The sequence below is a fragment of the Meles meles genome, chromosome 1 (genome assembly GCF_922984935.1).
Source record: "Meles meles chromosome 1, mMelMel3.1 paternal haplotype, whole genome shotgun sequence".
NCBI lineage: Eukaryota > Metazoa > Chordata > Mammalia > Carnivora > Mustelidae > Meles > Meles meles.
Window position 1 is genome coordinate 31,236,706 of NC_060066.1, and position 19,528 is coordinate 31,256,233.

Consider the following 19,528-nt stretch of genomic DNA (forward strand, 5'->3'; position numbering starts at 1 on the left):
GCAGTCTATTATTTTATCACATATATGTGTATGTATATGTATATGCAGGTATGTGTGTATGTATTCATGTATTCCAATTCAATATTCTATATAAATATATATATATATCTGCAAAACTTATATAAGTATATTTAGCTGTAAGTACAACTTTTGACAACCTAAATTTTTTGAGCAAAAATTATATCAGTTTAGCAGTTTCAATTTAGATATAGCTCAGTGTGTTTTAACCTAGAGAACACTTACTTAGTAACCTAAAAAACACTTATTTCAAAAAGAAAAAAAAATGTTCGTTTGAAGATTATTGATAAAATGTTGTTGGTAAGCTTTTTTACATCATAATGTTAGAGTACACTCCATGAGAATAAGTTTTCAAAGTGTGTATACAAACATTAGAATAAGGATTCACTTGACATTTATGTTGGTTTGAAAGGATGATGGTGTAATGAATTGGAGAACAAGAATAATACTAATCCATATGCCATATGATGATGGTATCTCTATTTTGGTTGAGTAAATGAGAGAAAATACTTTTCAGCAAGGATAATTAATGAGGCTATAAATAACATATTATCATGAGCTAAGGAAAGAATAAGTCACTTTGTCATATAAAATAATTACTTTATGCTCAGTTTAGGAAGGCCTCAAAGGGCCCACTTCATATTGACTCAATCATTCTGTTGATATTCCTAAACATGATAGTGGTGAAAGTGATTTTTCATTGATTTTAAAAAGGGAGAACAAGTGAATACAGAGTTTTTGCGTGGTTGCTTTTTGTTTGTTTTTAACCTTTGGAAGGTGATAGGCAAATATTAGTGGCCTTCTTCCCTCTTCCCCCCCAAAGTGGTGGCAATGCCTTTGGGATCAAGACAGCTTACATTAATAGCTAAAAGGGCCAGGAGTTTTACCCGTCCTGGTTGAAGGCTTGAAACTGTACTTGAAATGATGGGTTAGCCAAGCAAAATATTTCAGCTAGACAGATTTGGGCAGGAAATGGCCCTTTGGGAGCCTTGCATTAACAAGATGCTGAGGCAGACTTTAGTGGAAGGAGAGTGGACCTGCGAATCAGATAGACCAAAGTTTTAATACCAGCTGTAGCACTTGGGCTCTGTGACCCTGATCACATTATTTAATTTCTCAACACTTCTACCATTTTATCAGTATGAAATGGTAACAATATCTATTCCAAAGGACAGCTGTGAGGAATTTAAGGAAAGTATATAAAGACCTTGGCTCATTGGCTGACACGTAGGAAGCCTCAGTAGATAATGACTATTATTAGAGGCTTTCCACCAAACTTTCCCCATCAGAAGAGACTCTCTGAGGCTGTTTCTGCTCTTTGTTTTCTCCTGTTTATTAGTTTTCTTTGGTTCTCATAAAGGCAGGCATAAAGAACAGGACTAGAGGAGATAAACCAGTGGAACCAAAAGGACATGCCTGTAGATCATAGTCTGTTTTCCAGGTTTGCTCTGACCACACCACTACTAAATTGCCAGGAGTTTCCCACAGACTGAATGCATTCTAAGCACATTTTTGTCTTTCTCTCCTTCTTTTGTTGTTGTTGTTTTTTTCCTGAATATAAAATTAAATTCTCATTCTTTTTAAAGAAAGTGGAAAATATCAGCTATTTCAAGAAGAAAATAAAATTCACCTGTATTCCCATCAGCCATAGATAGGCACTGTTCACAATTCAGTGTTTCTTTTCTTTTTTCCAGGGCATACAAATGTGTTTGAATACGTTTATCATAATTGAGAATGTATTGAATAAATATGTCATTTTATATACTGCTTACTATGTTGAGCAGAAAGGTTTTTGTATTGTTTTGTTTTGTTTTTAAACCATGAAAAGCTTGTTCTTTTTAGTCACTTTGTGCCATAAAGTCTAGACTATACAGTCTCTACAATGGAAGCCTGCCTAGAAAGTTGGGAGGGCTGCCTTTATGATTGTGGTCATGGTTATTTTAAAATTTTAACGTAGTAATTTATGTTTGAAAAGACTATAGAATTAATTTTTAGTTCTGGTAACTTGTTTTCTTGTTTCTCTTTCTTTCTCAACCCCCTAATTGCTCTCTCTGGGAAATAACTATTTGCTAAAGATAAAATTTATTTTTACGGATTCTTGAAATATATTCTATAAATGGGACAAGATTCATCACACAGCTTTCCTTCTGCCCCTTAGAGAAGAAGTCCTAGGGGTTTACTGAGATGTTGAGAAACAATTTGCCCCTTCTTCGAACTCAGGGTAATGGGTCTGAATAGTTTGTACTTACTGTCTTCAGAGTAAGTCAGGCCTTGGGGTACAAGACTATTTTTATTATCAGTTAAAATTATGAAATCTTATTCAGTCCCATAATTCATAATAAAACTATACTGCTAATATACATCTCAGTCTCAAAAACCTAATGTTGATTAAAAAATGAAAGAGTTGAAGGAGCCATACAATAAGGCAACATTTTTGTAAATCTTGAAAATATACTAAATGGTATGGTTTATTATTTTCTGTATATACCTATGTAGTATAAGTCATTATCAATTTCAGGATAATGGCTAATTATTGTGTGTAAGTAGAAGGGGTGCTTAGTTCATCTATACAACATTTTATTTCTTACTAAAAAAAGAATTCAAAGCAAAGGTCAAAATGTGATATCTGCTAAATCTTTGCTTTTTTTTTTATTTCTTATTTTTTATAAACATATAATGTATTTTTATCCCCAGTGGTACAGGTCTGTGAATCGCCAGGTTTACACACTTCACAGCGCTCACCATAGCACATACCATCCCCAATGTCCATAACCCCCCTCCCCCTCTTCCAACCCCACCTCCCCCCCAGCAACCCCCAGTTTGTTTTGTGTGATTAAGTCACTTATGGTTTGTCTCCCTCCCAATCCCATCTTGTTTCATTTATTCTTCTCCTATCCCCCTAGCCCCCCATATTGCATCTCCATATCCTCATATCAGGGAGATCATATGATAGTTGTCTTTCTCCGATTGACTTATTTCACTAAACATGATACTGTCTAGTTCCATCCATGTCGTCGCAAATGGCAAGATTTCATTTCCTTTAATGGCTGCATAGTATTCCATTGTGTATATATACCACCTTTTCTTTATCCATTCATCTGTTGATGGACATCTAGGTTCTTTCCATAGTTTGGCTATTGTAGACATTGCTGCTATAAACATTCGGGTGCACGTGCCCCTTCGTATCACTACGTTTGTATCTTTAGGGTAAATACCCAGTAGTGCAATTGCTGGGTCATAGTTCAACATTTTGAGGAACCTCCATGCTGTTTTCCAGAGTGGTTGCACCAGCTTGCATTCCCACCAACAGTGTAGGAGGGTTCCCCTTTCTCCGCATCTTCGCCAGCATCTGTCATTTCCTGACTTGTTAATTTTAGCCATTCTGACTGGTGTGAGGTGATATCTCATTGTGGTTTTGATTTGTATTTCCCTGATGCCGAGTGATGTGGAGCACTTTTTCATGTGTCTGTTGGCCATCTGGATGTCTTCTTTGCAGAAATGTCTGTCCATATCCTCTGCCCATTTCTTGATGGATTATTTGTTCTTTGGGTGTTGAGTTTACTAAGTTCCTTATAGATTTTGGATACTAGCCCTTTATCTGATATGTCGTTTGCAAATATCTTCTTCCATTCTGTCAGTTGTCTTTTGGTTTTGTTAACTGTTTCCTTTGCTGTGCAAAAGCTTTTGATCTTGATGAAATCCCAGTAGTTCATTTTTGTCCTTGCTTCCCTTGCCTTTGCCAATGTTCCTAGGAAGATGTTGCTGTGGCTGAGGTCAATGAGGTTGCTGCCTGTGTTCTCCTCAAGGATTTTGATGGATTCCTTTCTCACATTGAGGTCCTTTATCCATTTTGAGTCTATTTTCGTGTGTGGTGTAAGGAAGTGGTCCAATTTCATTTTTCTGCATGTGGCTGTCCAATGATATCTGCTAAATCTTAATGGGAGCTTCATGATGTCTAATATTTCTAAGATTCCAAGATTTTAGAATTTATCATAAATCAGATCAGCCTTTCTTCAGTTAGTGAAAAATAGAAGGTTTTGAGTGATCATTGCTTGTTGAAGATGGAGATGAAATCAGAAGAAAACTGTGAGGTCATCTATAGCTCTCCAAGCTAGATTAGTCAGTCATTAAAAAGGCCCATCATGGGGCGCCTGGGTGGCTCAGTGGGTTAAAGCCTCTGCCTTTCGCTCAGGTCATGATCCCAGGGTCCTGGGATTGAGCCCCGCATCGGGCTCTCTGCTTGGCAGGGAGCCTGCTTCCTCCTCTCTCTCTCTCTCTCTGCCTGCCTCTCTCCCTACTTGTGATTTCTATCTGTCAAATAAATAAATAAAATCTTTAAAAAAAAAAAAAAAGAAAAAAAGGCCCATCACACAAAGCACCTGGGTGGCTCAGTGGATTAAGTCTCTGCCTTTGGCTCAGGTCATGATCTCAAGGTCCTGGGATCGAATCCTGCATTGGGCTCTCTGCCAGGCAGGGAGCCTGTTTCCCCCTCTCCCTCTGCCTGCCTCTCTGCCTACTTGTGATATTTCTTTCTCTCAAATAAATAAATAATTTTTTTTTGAAAAAGGCCTTTTACAAAATTCCTCTGGCAGTACATGTAGTAATGAGAGTAGGTATTTTAACAGTTACTTATGCTTCATTTCATTCTCATGGTGTGCAGTTAATTCTAAGAGGGACTAATTCACTGTAATGGTAATTTGGGCTCCCTTCCAATAGCACTGGAGATGTAACAAGCATCGCCAAGGCACCAACGTGGTCTTTGTGAAAGAAGAAACAATGCCGAGTGTCTGTAGTCCTTTGATGAAAATGAGGAAAAAGAGGGATTTCATATTACTTATAAAATGTTAGCAATCACTGTCCCTTTCTTAGACTTTGAATAACTGTCTTCATCCTCATAATCTTTCTAGTTCTTGGACCAAGGGTAATTTAAATAAGAAGTACTCAACAAATATTATTCAGGAAAAGTTAGACCTCACATAATACTTTGGAATGTTTATTATGCAGTGACGTTGACAGCTTTATGCCTGTACAAACTTACTGTATGTCCCATTGAGTAATCCCACATTGTAGGAGAAAACACCCACACCCCCCCCCACACACGCACATGCACATACACACATATAATTTAAGAAGAGAAGGAAGATGACTAGATCACCTTTATTTCAAGGAAAGAAGTAGAATGTATAGAAAGATAATGGTCTAAAAAGTCAGAATGTTGAACAGGTTAGATTTTAAGTGCTAATATCTTGCAATTTCATAAGAAATACCAGAGTAAAATGACAGTAGTTTTCTACCTCATAGAAGGTATTCCTCAAAAATCTATGAATTTCTTAATTATTAAGGCTTTTAAACTTATGTTTAAACTCATCTGCTAAGTATTTAAATTGCATGATCTGGCCTACAGTGTTTTAATGCAGGAGTTTTTCCTTAAAGATGAATATCATAAGCTGCTTGTTTGCATCACTGTCATTTGTCATAGGATAAAAAGAACAGAGTTTGCAGAAGATGTTTCTTAGAATCATCCTGCAGAGAGTCTCTTATATCCATCAACCCCCCACAGTTTACTGTCGGCTGGGGTGTGCACTAGTTCAAGTGTCAAAGCTTTCTTTTTTACGTGAATCAGAATGTATTTTATGTAGCATGCAAGGGGATAAATTTTATTCCAGATAAACTAGAAACAAAAACAAAACTACAACAACAACAAAAACACTCAATTAAAGGGAGATAAATGTTTACAATTTTCTGTTTCGAACAGTATCTTCTTTATTTTGTAAATTATCACTTTTGATTACTATATAAACAATGTGCACAAAGTTGTTTGTGGTTCATCCATTTTCTCTATCATCAAAGTGTAAATTCAGAATTTAGGAAAACAGTTTCTCGAATGTTCGACAGTATACTGTAGCTGTCCATGACTGTTAAACAGGTATTATCTATAGTGATTAAATTTGACATAAAATATAACTCATCCACAGGAAAGTAATGCACTGGTGATTTTAAATGGAACATTAATGAAATCAACTACAGTGAAATGAGCGGAACCTCAAGAAATGAATGAAGAATCTGACACATGTATGTTGGGAGTAGGGGCATGTATGTGCACGAGAGCATATGTGTACAAGTAAATATACACACATATACACAAATGTGTTATTAAAGGGGTGAATTTATGCTTAGTGTATTTGAAAATATGGTAAAGTATGAAGAAATTATCTTCCTGAGCCTATTAAATGAATTTCATATTAAAATCTGAAGGTATGCTTTTGCTCTGTGTGGGGCCACAAAGGCATGACCTTGATTCTGACCAGGAAAGTCTTCATTTCCTGAATAGCATATTCCAGGAGGTGGTCAGGACCATCATCTTGCCTAAGCAAGCATAGCTCCTTGCATGTTGTCATAGTCCTGGCTACCTATTTATCCTCCATCCTCCAGGTTTTTCAGGTGTCTGCCCCCTCTTACATACTCATTTAGGACTGACTCTAGGAAGACCTCCTTGATTCTTGCATTTAGAGGATTCATTTATTCCTTCACCCTTCACCACCAGACAGGCAGGTGGGCAAACATTTGTATCTTCATTCTAGCACTTGTAATATACTTGTATTATAGATAGTCTTAATAATCAGAATCAAGTTTTACTCATTCTTTTGCTTTCATTGTATAGCTCAGTAATTAAAACATGGTTAGTTTTCATTGTGTTTGCTGGATTAATTTAAATAATTATTTTAATTTTTATTTATAAAAATTACATTTTATTTTATAAATTATATTTTATTAAATTAAAATAAAATAAAAACTTAATTTAAATAATTATCTATAACTAGATGATTGAAAAAAGTAGAAAGGTACAGTTAAGACAAAGTCGGGTTATATGGTCCAGTAAGTGAGAATATATGCCTTCAGACCTATCTACTTTTGCATCTTTTTTTTTTTTTAAAGATTTTTTATTTATTTATTTGACAGAGAGAGAGATCACAAGTAAGCAGAGAGGCAGGCAGAGAGAGAGGAGGAAGCAGGCTCCCTGCGGAGCAGAGAGCCCGATGCGGGGCTCGATCCCAGGACCCTGAGATCATGACCTGAGCCGAAGGCAGCGGCTTAATCCACTGAGCCACCCAGGCGCCCCTACTTTTGCATCTTTACTTTGATCCCATTGACATTCAGAAAGGCATCATCAGTAATTGGTTATGTGATATTTTATACTTTCAGAAACAAATGTAAGCTCACAATTGGAGTCTGTTAGTATTTTCATATACCAGCTCATTGATTCATGCATTATTTGAATTTATTTAAATTTATGAAGAGCAGGGTGCTCAGATGGCTCAGTTTGTTAAGTGTCTGCGTCTGCCTTTGGCTCAGGTCATGATCTCAGGGTCCTGGGATCGAGTCCCATTTCAGGCTCTCAATTCAGCATGGAGTCTTCTTCTCCCTCTCCCTCTGTGAGCTCACACTCTCACCCTTGCTCAAATAAATAAAATCTTTTAAAAATAAAATAAGATAAAATAAATTTACAAGAGGCACCTGGCTGGCTCAGGTAGTAGAGTATGCAGCTCTTGATTTTAGGGCGGTGAGTTCAAGCCCATTGTTGGGTATAGAACTTACCTAAAAAAAAAGGGGGGGGGGACACCTGGGTTAAAGCCTCTGCCTTCGGCTCGGGTCGTGATCTTAGGGTCCTGGGATCGAGCCCCACGTCAGGCTCTCTACTCAACGGGGAGCCTGCTTCCCTTCCTCTCTGTCTCTCTGCCTGCCTCTCTGCCTACATGTGATCTCTGTCAAATAAATAAAATCTTTAAAAAAAATTTAATTTTACTCTAACTTATTTATTTACTTCGGGACAGGTGTTAAGTGATACCAGGAAGAATAGTTGTTTGCCTTCAAGGAGCTTGTGGTGTACTGAAAACAATGGTGTTATGAAAAATAAAAGAGGCATAGGATGCTCTAGAAGTACAAAGGAAGAGGGCATGTGGATGACTCAGTCAGTTAATCTTCTGACTCTTGATTTTGGCTCAGGTCATGATCTTGGGGTTGTGAGATCAAGCCCCACAATGGGCTCCATGCTCAGTGGGGAGTCTTCTTGGGATTCTCTCCCTCCCACTCCCTCTACCCCTCTGCACTTCACTGTCTCTCTCTAAAATAAATAAATGAATATTCAAAAAAAGAAGAAGAAAGAAAGGATATTACAGAGAGGAGAGTCATGAAAAGTTTCCTTAAGGAGGAAAAACCTGAACTTAGTTTTGGAAAACAGGACCTAGCCAATGAAAAGATAGATAGAAAAGTATCATTCCAATCAGAGCACAGCCTTGTGCAAAGGCATGGAAGCATAAGAAAATAATGTAAGTTTGGAAAAATAATTCGGTATGACTGGAGCATAAAGTACAAGTAGGGAAAAGGAGGCCACATACAGACCATAAAGATTCTTCTATGCTGATTAAGGAGTTGTGACTTTATCTGCAGGTAATGGAAGCCACTGAAAGTCAAATTTAAGCAGTGGTGTGAAAGGACAAATTTCTGTTTTAGATAGTTCCCTCTGGTTATGCCATGGATGATGGACTGGAGGATGTCTGGAGTCAGGAGATCAGTTATAGGGCCAAAGAAATCCAGAAGAAAAATGACAAAATCTGAGCTAAGTCAGTGCCCATGAGAATAAACAGATGTGGTAGGGGTAAAGGGAAGTGGGAGAGGGATGGACCTAGGCACTCTTCAGGAGACAGAAGCAACACAGTCTGGTGCTGATTGAATGTTGAAAATGAAGGCAAAGAATAGAAAAGGTGAATCCCCGTGGCTTGGATGAATGGGTAGGTGATAGTGGTGTCATTCATTAATATAAGAAACATAGGGAGAAAGCCAGGACATGTTGGTGAGAGACAAGAAATATATTTCGGACAGAATGGTGGCTGGGAATCAAGGAAACCAGACATTCTAGCTTGATTTGGAAACTTGATCCAAGGCTTTTATATAGTGTTTCTGTGCAATTTTTTCCTAATTGCCTTTAAAGATATGTATTATATATGTTATAGACATAAATATATACATCCATATTTCAATTTTCTATAATAAACTAAAATCTTTCATACTCTAATACTTTAAAAGAGAATTTTTAAATCAAGTAATTTGAGAGCTTCGAGCATTAGAAATAATCTAATCCAGACCTTCATTTCATAGGTCAAGATCTGAAACCCAAATTGTTTAAGTAACTTGCCCGTTTGTTGAGTAAATCAATAATAGTACCTGGATTAAAATCCAGATAACCTGACTCCTGACTGACTGTGCTTTTTATATACCATATCCCTTTAAAAACATGTAAAGCAGGGAAAAACATGTAAAGGGAAAAATTAAGCAGATACTTATATTTTAAAATTTCATGACTGAATTTTTTTGGTTGTCAGGTGAGTATAAGTGAAGGCGAGTATAAAAGAGAGCTTCCACTCAACATAATCGACACGGAGGACATTGGGAGATGGAGAGGAGAAGGAAGTTGAGGGAAATTGGAAGGGGAGGTGAACCATAAGAGACTATGGACTCTGAAAAACAGCCCGAGGGTTTTGAAGGGGTGGGGGAACCAGGTGGTGGGTAATAAGGAGGGCACGTATTGCATGGAGCACTGGGTGTGGTGCAAAAACAATGAATACTGTTACGCTGAAAAAATAAATTAAAAACATTAAAAAAAAAAAAAAGAGAGAGAGAGCTTCCAGGCTAACAGGGTGTATTTTGGCATAGGAAACATCTCATTCATTTAGGTGGAGAGAGAATGACTTTCCTGGGTCTTGACCCAACTCTGGGTTGTATATGTGACAGACCACTTTCAGTAGCCACAAAAATGTGGTCTTAAAAGAATCAAAACCAAGAAAAATTATTGCAGGATTTGTTTATGGAGGATATTCTGGCAGGCCCTTGATAGCTTAGCTTCTCTCTGTGCCTCAGTGGGGGTATTGCTGTTAGTCTTTTGGAGGTGATGTCATAAACTCCCACTTACCTTATTGTCAATAGCTGAGAGCTTCTCCCTATCAAACAGAAATAATATTTACAGGAAGAAATGTAGTCAGAGGTAAACAAGTATTTACCAGTGCTGTTGAAATGATTCATCTAGGGGTGCCTGGGTGGCACAGTCGTTAAGCGTCTGCCTTAGGCTCAGATCATGATCCCGGGGTCCTGGGATCAAGCCCCGTATCGGGCTCTCTGTTCAGCAGGAAGCCTGCTTCTCCCTCTCCCACTCCTCCTCCGTGTGTTCCCCCTCTCACTGCGTCTCTCTCTGTCGAATAAATGAATGAAATCTTAAAAAAAAAGATTCATCTATACATATCTATTTCTTGCAAGACTCAACTCTTTGTACACATTATATCTGGTACCAAACTTATTACATACGATGCATTTATCATATATTTGCTAGGACTAAATTGACATGATGCATGGTTTAATAAGCCTGAACTAATTTTAGAGTCTGGCTCTGGTTTTTGCCACTTGTGTGGCGATGCATAGAAAGAATAAAATCGGGGATGCTGAGGCTCTGTGACTGCGGAACATCTAGCTGGTGGACATCAGTGCTGGGAGGGAAGCATAGAGTGCAGAAAGCAGAGTCAACACCCGAGAAACAGATGGAGCTTGAATTGGTATTATCAAAAGGGACCTCAAACCAGGAGTCCAGAGAAGTGAAGCAAACAGCAGGAAGCAAGGAATAAGGAAATGTGTGGTGGGCCAACAATACTGGCAACAATTGTTGCTTGCTCAGCTTGATGATGTAAGTCTGAGTTTCCTACACACTGACTGAACACAGCCTGACATCTGACATCAATTAGTTGTTTCACCTTGCTTTCTAGAACCTCTCTGAATCTCAGTCACCACATCTATAAAATGAGATTTTGGGAGCCCATAATTTTTAATGTCTCGTCTAGCTTGCTTATTCAAATGGTTTTCTTTCTTCCATAAATAGTAAGTGCTCCTTCAGATACCAAAAGGAGAAATGGGATTCATGTCGTGCATGTCAGTACAGAAACTATTTCAAATGTCAGCTAGATAGATCTGTTGTCTAAAAAGACAATTTTAGTTTGCCATTTGGTAAAAGAAACAGTATACTGGGAGATCTAATAATAGAAATTCTTGCAAATAATATATTTGGCCCAAGCCATCTTTTTATAAAACCATAAACCTAGAGGTAGTTGCATTTTCAGTATTGCCACTGATTTATGAAACAAGGATATTAGATAAAACTATCAACATTTAAGGCATTTTTTGCATTGTTTTACCTTTTTATTGCTTTCCCATATTTACCCTTTTACTTTATTTCACGGTTGTTTTGCCATAACTGAGTAGTACCATATGCACCAACATTCAATAAGAGTCCACTTAATCTACAACATATTTTAAGTGAACAATGCCTTTGTCAATTTTTATAGGGCTTAAATTTTTTTTTTCTTAAGAATTACATGGAGAAATTCTATTCTTTGTGCTTCAAGATATGCTATTGTTTAAGAGAGACCTTGAAGTGAAATGATAGAGAATGCATTTCATATGCAAGACATGTCATAATATCACACAGATTTTGGTTCTCATGAACCCGAAGCAGCAAGAATCTTGAAGGCCCAGTAAGAAAGGTCTCTCAAAACTGTTGTCTCATCTTGGAAAGTCATACTACTCATTGGGCAAAAGACATGGGCAAATGATTTGTGAGTGAACTGCAAATGACTGATAATCTTGACTTCTTAAAAATATTTTTTTCTCTACTTAATAATGCAACTTGTCACACAGTTGACTGTATATGTGCTTTCTTACATATAACATTTACCAGGACCTTATAGCCATCAATCTGTATGAAAATGATTAAATTTTAAAAAGTGAAAAATTATCTATCTTTAAACAAGTTTCTCGTCATCTTTTCTGTAGCCTTCACTTTTGTATTTCCTGCATGAATATTATGTGTTACCAGTAGTTGTCTATGACATTAGTGGTAGTGTGCTTGTGCTTGATGACTGTCTTTAGAATGGAGCACAAGCTGCAGGACCACTTAGCCTCTTTTGAAGCAACATACCAGCTCCTTCACCCACTCATGTGTGATGGTAGACAATTTACATTAACTTCCTGTTTCCTTATCAGCAAAATGAGGAAGCAGTACAGTGCCTAGACTGTTAAAAAGAAGATACTTAACCTTAGTAGAGGCTTAGTGTGTTCTTGTTGTTATTCTCTTTGTTATTATTTTAGAACAGCTTGCAAGAAATAGAATGGGTAGAAGAAAACAAATATGTTATAAATCTCATACTAAGCAAAAAGGTAGGAATTGATGAAAGAACTTTTAATGACCCACTGCATTAAAAGTTCCAGCAAAGTGAACTTTCCACATAACTGGACCTAGAACCTCTTACCTCCCTTCAAATTAACTTGGCATCCAGTATGGTGAAGCAGAATAAAGTAATCACTCTCCAGTGGTGCATGTTTTTCTCGAAGAAGTGCATAAATTAGTTCTCAGTGAACTGGCTAAAAAAGAAATCACTCATTCACTAATCAATCAACCAACCAGTCCAGTAACAGAACAGTTCTCCCAAATCTGAAGCTAGTGGAAGGAACATCAGAAGGTAGAGTTGAGTCCGTCCTTTCATCTCTATTAAGTCACCTGAGGCCTCTGAGCACCATGTTTTAAATCAGAAAATAGAGCCAATACTCCCCATGTAGGGTTGGTGTATGAATCCAGTCGATGTGTATGAAAGCTTTTTTAAACTCTAAATCGCTTTACAAATTTAACATTATCTCTTTAAACATCATTAATTGTTCATTATCTCATTTCAAATGGCATCCTACCTTCTCTTGCTGGTCTTTTGGCCAGTATTTTATCTAGAGTCAGACACTGAGAGGGGCAGAACAAATTATTTGATGCTTCCAGTTGGGAGTCTCCTGCTTTACAGTCTCTCAGGTCTGCATCTTAGATGTTTCTAAAATATTAAAACTTGAAGTAACCATCATATTTTGCAAACATATTTTTAAAACCAGTAGGGAATATATGAGGACAATTGAATTTGTTACAAATTTTTCCTGAACCTGGCTGATAGGACACATCAAGATGTATTTCACAGTTCTAATCTACAGAGGAATGTTTAGAGATAAGATGAAAGTAGCCCTCCTTATTAATCACACATTGTATATTGACTTCTGCCTCCCTCCTCAGCCTTTAAATCAACTACATCTGGTTTTTGCTACTTAACTGTGCCATTATCTTTTGCATTAAAAGGCAGTTACTCCTAGAAAGAGCAGCCCCATTTGATTAAAAAATAATTGACTAGAGTTATATACATGTTACTAATCATGGCAGCCCAAATAAGAATTTTAGTATAGGTTGGAGACCTACTATATTTCCACAGCAGGGCTAGCAGAATTGGGAGGATCTTTGTGATGAATGCCTATGTAAAGCCATTATGTTGCTTTGCTGGTGTTAACTTTTACAGTTAAGAAAAGCCATAATAATACAGAATAAATAAATAGGAGTGGACAGAGATAGGATACAAAGCAGCTGAGCCTTGATGTACCAACTTTATGCCAGAAGGTGTCCTCCTTTATGGAGACTGAAATGATTATATTATACCCAGAGCAAGTTAAGCTCTGGGAAAAGCTCCCAGTAACCAACTGCATAAGGAATTGATGTATAGTGGTGCCTGGCTGGTTCAGTTGGTCAAGCATGCATCTCTTGATTTTTGGGTTATGAGTTCAAACCCCACATTGGGCATAGAGCCTACTTTAAAAAAGTGACGTATAAATATCAAGCAGATCTGTATTGGAGCTCACTGATTGGTGAATTCTCTCTCACTAGACAAATCTATATGGGAAACCAGGTTGTTATTTGAACTTTCTTGGTAAGCAGTGAATGTGACACTGAATAAATTTGGTGGTCTAAATCAATGCTACTCAATGAAATTGTTGGCATTTTGCAAACAAGGTAAGAAGTTTTCTCCAGAATGTAAATTAAAGCATTAGAGCATCACTTTCTTCATTGACAGAGTCTTGCTGCTACACACACACATACACACACAACTATGTTTATAGTAGTGCTTAGTGACATAGGTAATTTACATTCTAGCACAGCTTCTTCATTTCATAATAGACTGTTGACAAACAGGTCTCATATAGACAGTTATTCTGTGGACTACACTTTGAGAAGCCCTGGTCTTTGCCTAAATCAGAATTGTATTGGGAAACTTCTAAAAATATAGTTGTCCAGTATATACCCTTGAAAATTCCGATTCAGAGTTCTAGTGTGTTGCACATTCATCTGCATTTTTAAAATGCTTCTCATGTGGTTTTGATAAATATACAAGGTTGAGGCACTACATAGTAAAATCACAGAGTAGTTAAATAGTGCTAAATTGAATAGGTTAGAGATTGAGAATGTGGGTTCTGGCGTTGGGGGTACTCACTGTTTCTCTGGGGCAAATTGCTGTGGATTTTCTAGGCCTCAATAGTCTCACTTATAAAGCAGCTATAATAATACCCACCACATAAACTTGTAAAGGTTAAGTACTGTTATAAAAAGAAAGCACTTAGTTCAGTGCCAACTACACAGACAATTAATAAGTGTCAGCTGTATACATTGGGTATCGCCTCCATGATGGAGATTCTCCTCCCACTTTTAAGAATATACCCATTCATAACTCCCCCCTCAAAAGTCAAAGGATGTTATGAGAGAAGGGGAAATATGATGCAGAATCCAAAACAACAGATGTCTGATGCTCTGACCTACCCTCCTTTCCATTACCTTTCTATTGTTTTTTAAATGTTTTGTCAAGATAATTCCTAGATATTTATTCTAACCTGTGTTATATTTGTAGGTTGATTTTTTTCCCTCTACTTCTAATTTCAGAATAAAGAATGAAGGGGAGTTACTTGATATTACCAAGGACATAGTGAGAATTTATTAATAACAATATGAGTTTGATTCTAACCTTTCATTTTCTTTCACTTGGGGCAGATTTATGTTTGATAAATAGAAATAAGCAAGAGATGGTGTTAGAAAGTGAGCTGCAAAGGTATCACAAAGGGAAATTTAGCTTTAGACTGTATTTATTACATGACAATAACGTTACTATGGATTATAAAATAGTGGATGCATTATGGCCCACTAAATCAGTAAAAATCACGTAGCTGTTAATGATTTGGAACCCGGTTTGTGGAGCACTACTTGGCAGAGCTATCAAGTGGTTGAGAGTGTTGGTATGAAAGTTAAGGACTTTAGTACTCATCCAAGTCTGGCTGTTTTTGTGGTGTGTGGCCTTGGACCTGATTTCTCTGGGATGCAGTTTCCCCATATGTGTAACTGGGTAATAAAATGTAGTCACCACAGGGTGGTGGGGGAGAATTAAGTGCACCGACAGGGAGGTGTGGGCTTCTTCTGTATTTTTCAAACAGTGCTTATGCTCGGCTTTATTCTCTGCAGTGCCTAGCACCCTCCCTTCCAGTAAGTCACTTAATAATTCTTCCTGGCCCCCATGGTACAATATATTTTACAACCTTAGTATTCTCCAAGATGGCACTATAGAGGATGAAATGTTACCCAAGGCGAGGAGGGCAAATGCTGCTTTATGGGTTATACATTCATTGCCTTTTTATTTTATTTTATTTTTTTTAAATAAATCAAAGGAGCACTGAGAATGGTTTTCGCTGCCTCTGCAGCTCATTCCGTATACTGTTGTCTGAACTTTAATATTCCCTTAAAAGCTTGTGTTTTGGGCATCTGCCTTCCTCCCACTACTTGTGTAATTCTCTAACCCAGCATGCTCTTTTATTTTTCATTACAGAAATGAAAGCAGGAGGCTGAATTTTTCTCAAAGATTAGTGGGCAGTATGGTATAATGAAAAGACCAGAGAACAAAGATATAGATTTAAATGGTCGTGCGAACACTGCTGCATTCTTGCTGGGTGACCGTGGGCTCATCATTGACCTTTGTCTGATTCTGTTTCCTCAGCTACAAATAAAAACAAACAAACACACAAAAAACCCACAAAAAACAATGAGGTCATCAGTGCCTAACTCACATCTTTGCCATGAGGGTTGAAGGAGTTGTAGAAAATAAGAAAGCACTACCCAAGTACAAATATTTGTTAACGATTGTGATGATTATATATATGTATCAGTATATTAGGAGTTTGTTAGCAACTGGGTTCCTGTGTGCTCTGCTCCCATTTCCCCAGCTCCCAGAAATCCCTGCCAGGTGGCTGATTTGCCAGCTGTGTCTTGTTTTGTCATTGTAAATATTCCGTGCTCCGAGAGACTTTGCTTAGATGTAGTATGTTTTGTCCTTTATCTCCTGCAGATTGAGAACTACATTGTGGAAAATATGAAGTCGGAGATGGCCCAAATACAGCAGAATGCAGTTCAGAACCACACGGCCACCATGCTCGAGATAGGAACCAGCCTCCTCTCTCAAACCGCAGAGCAGACCAGAAAGCTGACAGATGTTGAGACCCAGGTACTCCCCTGGGCCAGAGTTGACAAACTTCACTAAGAAGATTTTTTCCCCCTTTAGCTTACTCCATAAACACAGAGCACATTTCACCACTGAGATTGGGGAAACATACACATTTTTGTTTATTGGTAATAACAACAATGACTGCCTGATTCTTTCTTTTGATTTAACAAGGGTTGGGGTATTTAGCTTTGCATGTGTTTGCAAAAACAGGACTGGCAAAGGGCTTAATCAGCATTGAAATTCAAATAAACACTGCAGCTACCAACTGTGATATGATATGTGTCAAACAGAATAGCCATTTGGGTCAAATTGGTGCCTTTGATGTGCATTTCTGACCTGTCCTGCTTTGTCTCTGGTAATGCACTGGCCACAAGGGCACCTGCAGAGGTTTGGTGCAGTCAGTAGACAGGCAGGAAAACCAAGTGAGCTGATCAGCAATGGGTAGATATATTTTATTTAGCATGATTTTGTAATGAGAAGTCAATTACAACTCTCCACATAATATCTGTATCATCCTACCATGGACAATGACATACTTTTTTTTATGTACAGTCATACTTATTTCAGTACAAATCAGTAAAATGCCCATTAATCATCAGTCACAAACCCACTATTAACAATTGAGTGAAAATATTTTTGGTGATTTGAAGATGATCTCTTGGTTTCCTTTTCACCACGGAAATGGTTATCCCATTTACCATTCTGAAACCCAGAGGATGAGTCAATTTCAAGGTAATTGATTTCTGGAAACAAAGCTGAAATATATTTTAAAAAATAAACCGAGGCTTATCAAAATTTTCAAGAGTTTATTTGGGTGCGCATCAACTCAAGTTGAGCAGTGCTTAGCTGAACATGGTTAGGAATAGTCTACTGTGTAAGCTAAGGGAAAGGTTTGAACAGGAGTTGCAGAAGCAAAGCAAGGAAATTATTTGATTGACTGTAGCCTGAGCAGTTGCCTTATTTGGGGGAGCCTTGTTGCTGTAATTGATTGTTCCTAACTTTCATTTTCTGGGATTGAAGGGCACTGACTCTGGCTGAGGCTTTGATTTACTTCTATAGGTTACTAAGGCATTAAAGACATCTCAGTTTAAGGGCCTCCTTGTTTAAGTATTTTAGCAATATAAATTCAAAAACAATATGCAACCTTATTTCTGTTTTATTTCACTTCTGTTAATGGCATCATAGATCATATAATGATATTTAAAGATAAAGAACAATGACAGTTTATATGGACAGAGAATTATATATTACACAGACAACTTTCCCAAATACAGATGATTTTTATGAAAACCATTTAAAGCAGACAGAGGTCAGAAAAGTTTGAGCAGTTTTCCCATATTGATACAGCTAGTCAATTGAATATGGCACTCAAATGGAGACATTCTCATTTCTTTCCTTTTCTATCCCTCTTGATTAGCAAAGCTAATAATTAAAATAAATAAGAACTTAAACGAGGATTGCACTGGAGCAGTAAATCACATGGCTTTGGCAAATAATTTTTGCTGCACCATCATCAATAACCACAGGCAATGGGGAAGGGAAGACTACATATTATAACTGAAAAGTTTGAGACTTAATCATTTATCATCATACCAGGCAAGCTTGGTCTTCTGCACATATTGATTTCTGGTAGTATAAATAATACGAGTGTATTTTCTCTTGTTTTTGTAAGAACAGAATACTCACCATCTTCTACATAGAATTCTATATATTCAAAAACTGGACAACACAATTAATACCACCATACCTGAGTGAACATTTGGAATTTTTATGCATTTATGTTACAAGTTTTAATGACCTACATGGCAGGGCTTTGTTTTTTCTACCCCCCAAATCCTTTTTTTTTTTTTTTTTTTTTTTTTTTGTAAGAGATGACAACTTGTTCTACATCCTTAAGGCTAAGAAATATGTAATTTATGGAAAATGGTAGAGAAAATTCATAGGAAAAAAAAAAAACTTCTCTCAATGGGAACAGCTAAAACTAAATACTCCTGAAAGGCCAATGAAAGTTTATTGGCTGCACCAAGAAGAATTTTAAGATAGCTAAAATCTAGAAAGCACCTAAAAAAATCACAGATCTAACTGAATTGGCAATGAGAGGGAGGCAGAGAAGGGTGACAATGGCTCAGACCAGCTATGTCCTACCTTAAGAAGTAAATCCTGAGTGTTCTTTTCATCTTCATCTTACTGTCTTCCAACTGTCTATGCTGTCTGTTAATCTGTGTTGCTCCAAAACATTTTCATGTGAATGTATATACACGTGATATTTAGTTGAACCTTTGCAAGAGAACACGTTCTACTTAGACATAACCACTCAGTTCAGTTCACTCAGTACAGATGCAGGAACAAGTGACAAAATGAATTTTAAAATGAATTTTAAATTATCGCTTAATCTAAATGCACTCCATTCTTGTACATTAAGTATTTTTGTAAAGAAAGACCAGTAGACCCTTTTGTGCTATGAAAGCCTGCCCATAGGTTTTTGCTCCCATATTACTCCTACTTTGTTTCACACAGGTATGTGTTGCTTTTCCTAAACTGGATTCAAGTTCTCAGTTATTTTAGGAACTTAGAACAATGGATTTGCAATACATTTTCATGTGCTAACTTTTACATGATGATGTTATAAAGATAAGTAACTTATTGCTTTCTGGTCCTCTCTCTAGACCTTCTAGACTTGAATTTAACAAAAGGCGGCAGAAACATTGTTTTACTGCAATGCCATTTTAAAATACTTGTGTGTTCAATAACCATCATAATCAGAAAAGAAACAGATAATGAGCACATCTAAATACCCCTGCTAGACCCTGCTAGGCACTGAGAGTCAGGCGCCAGCACCATGCCCATACCTTCCTCCTTAGTCTCACTTTCGGTGTTTTTCTCACTCTGTTATCAGTTGGTGCCAGCATCTCCTTTACTTCCAGTTCCTCTTTCTGAGTGTGCACTGTAAAGGGGTTAGTTACAAACATTATTCATGTCCCTTCCTTCCTGTAAGTCCATTTCTGGCTTCTACCACAGGCCAGTCTTGATTAGAGACTACACTAGAGACTGCACTAGTAGACAAACTACATTAA

General features: G+C 37.3%; 1 protein-coding gene across 3 annotated transcripts in view; it reads left to right on the forward strand.

The window, feature by feature from the left end:
• ANGPT1 (angiopoietin 1) overlaps positions 1 to 19,528 on the forward strand; it is a 256,221-nt gene that overhangs the window by 143,254 nt on the left and 93,439 nt on the right. For all 3 annotated transcript variants that reach the window (XM_045979143.1, XM_045979151.1, XM_045979162.1), the window contains exon 2: positions 16,299 to 16,454. In XM_045979143.1, coding sequence (XP_045835099.1) covers positions 16,299 to 16,454 — 156 coding nt within the window. The remainder of the gene's footprint in view (positions 1 to 16,298; positions 16,455 to 19,528) is intronic.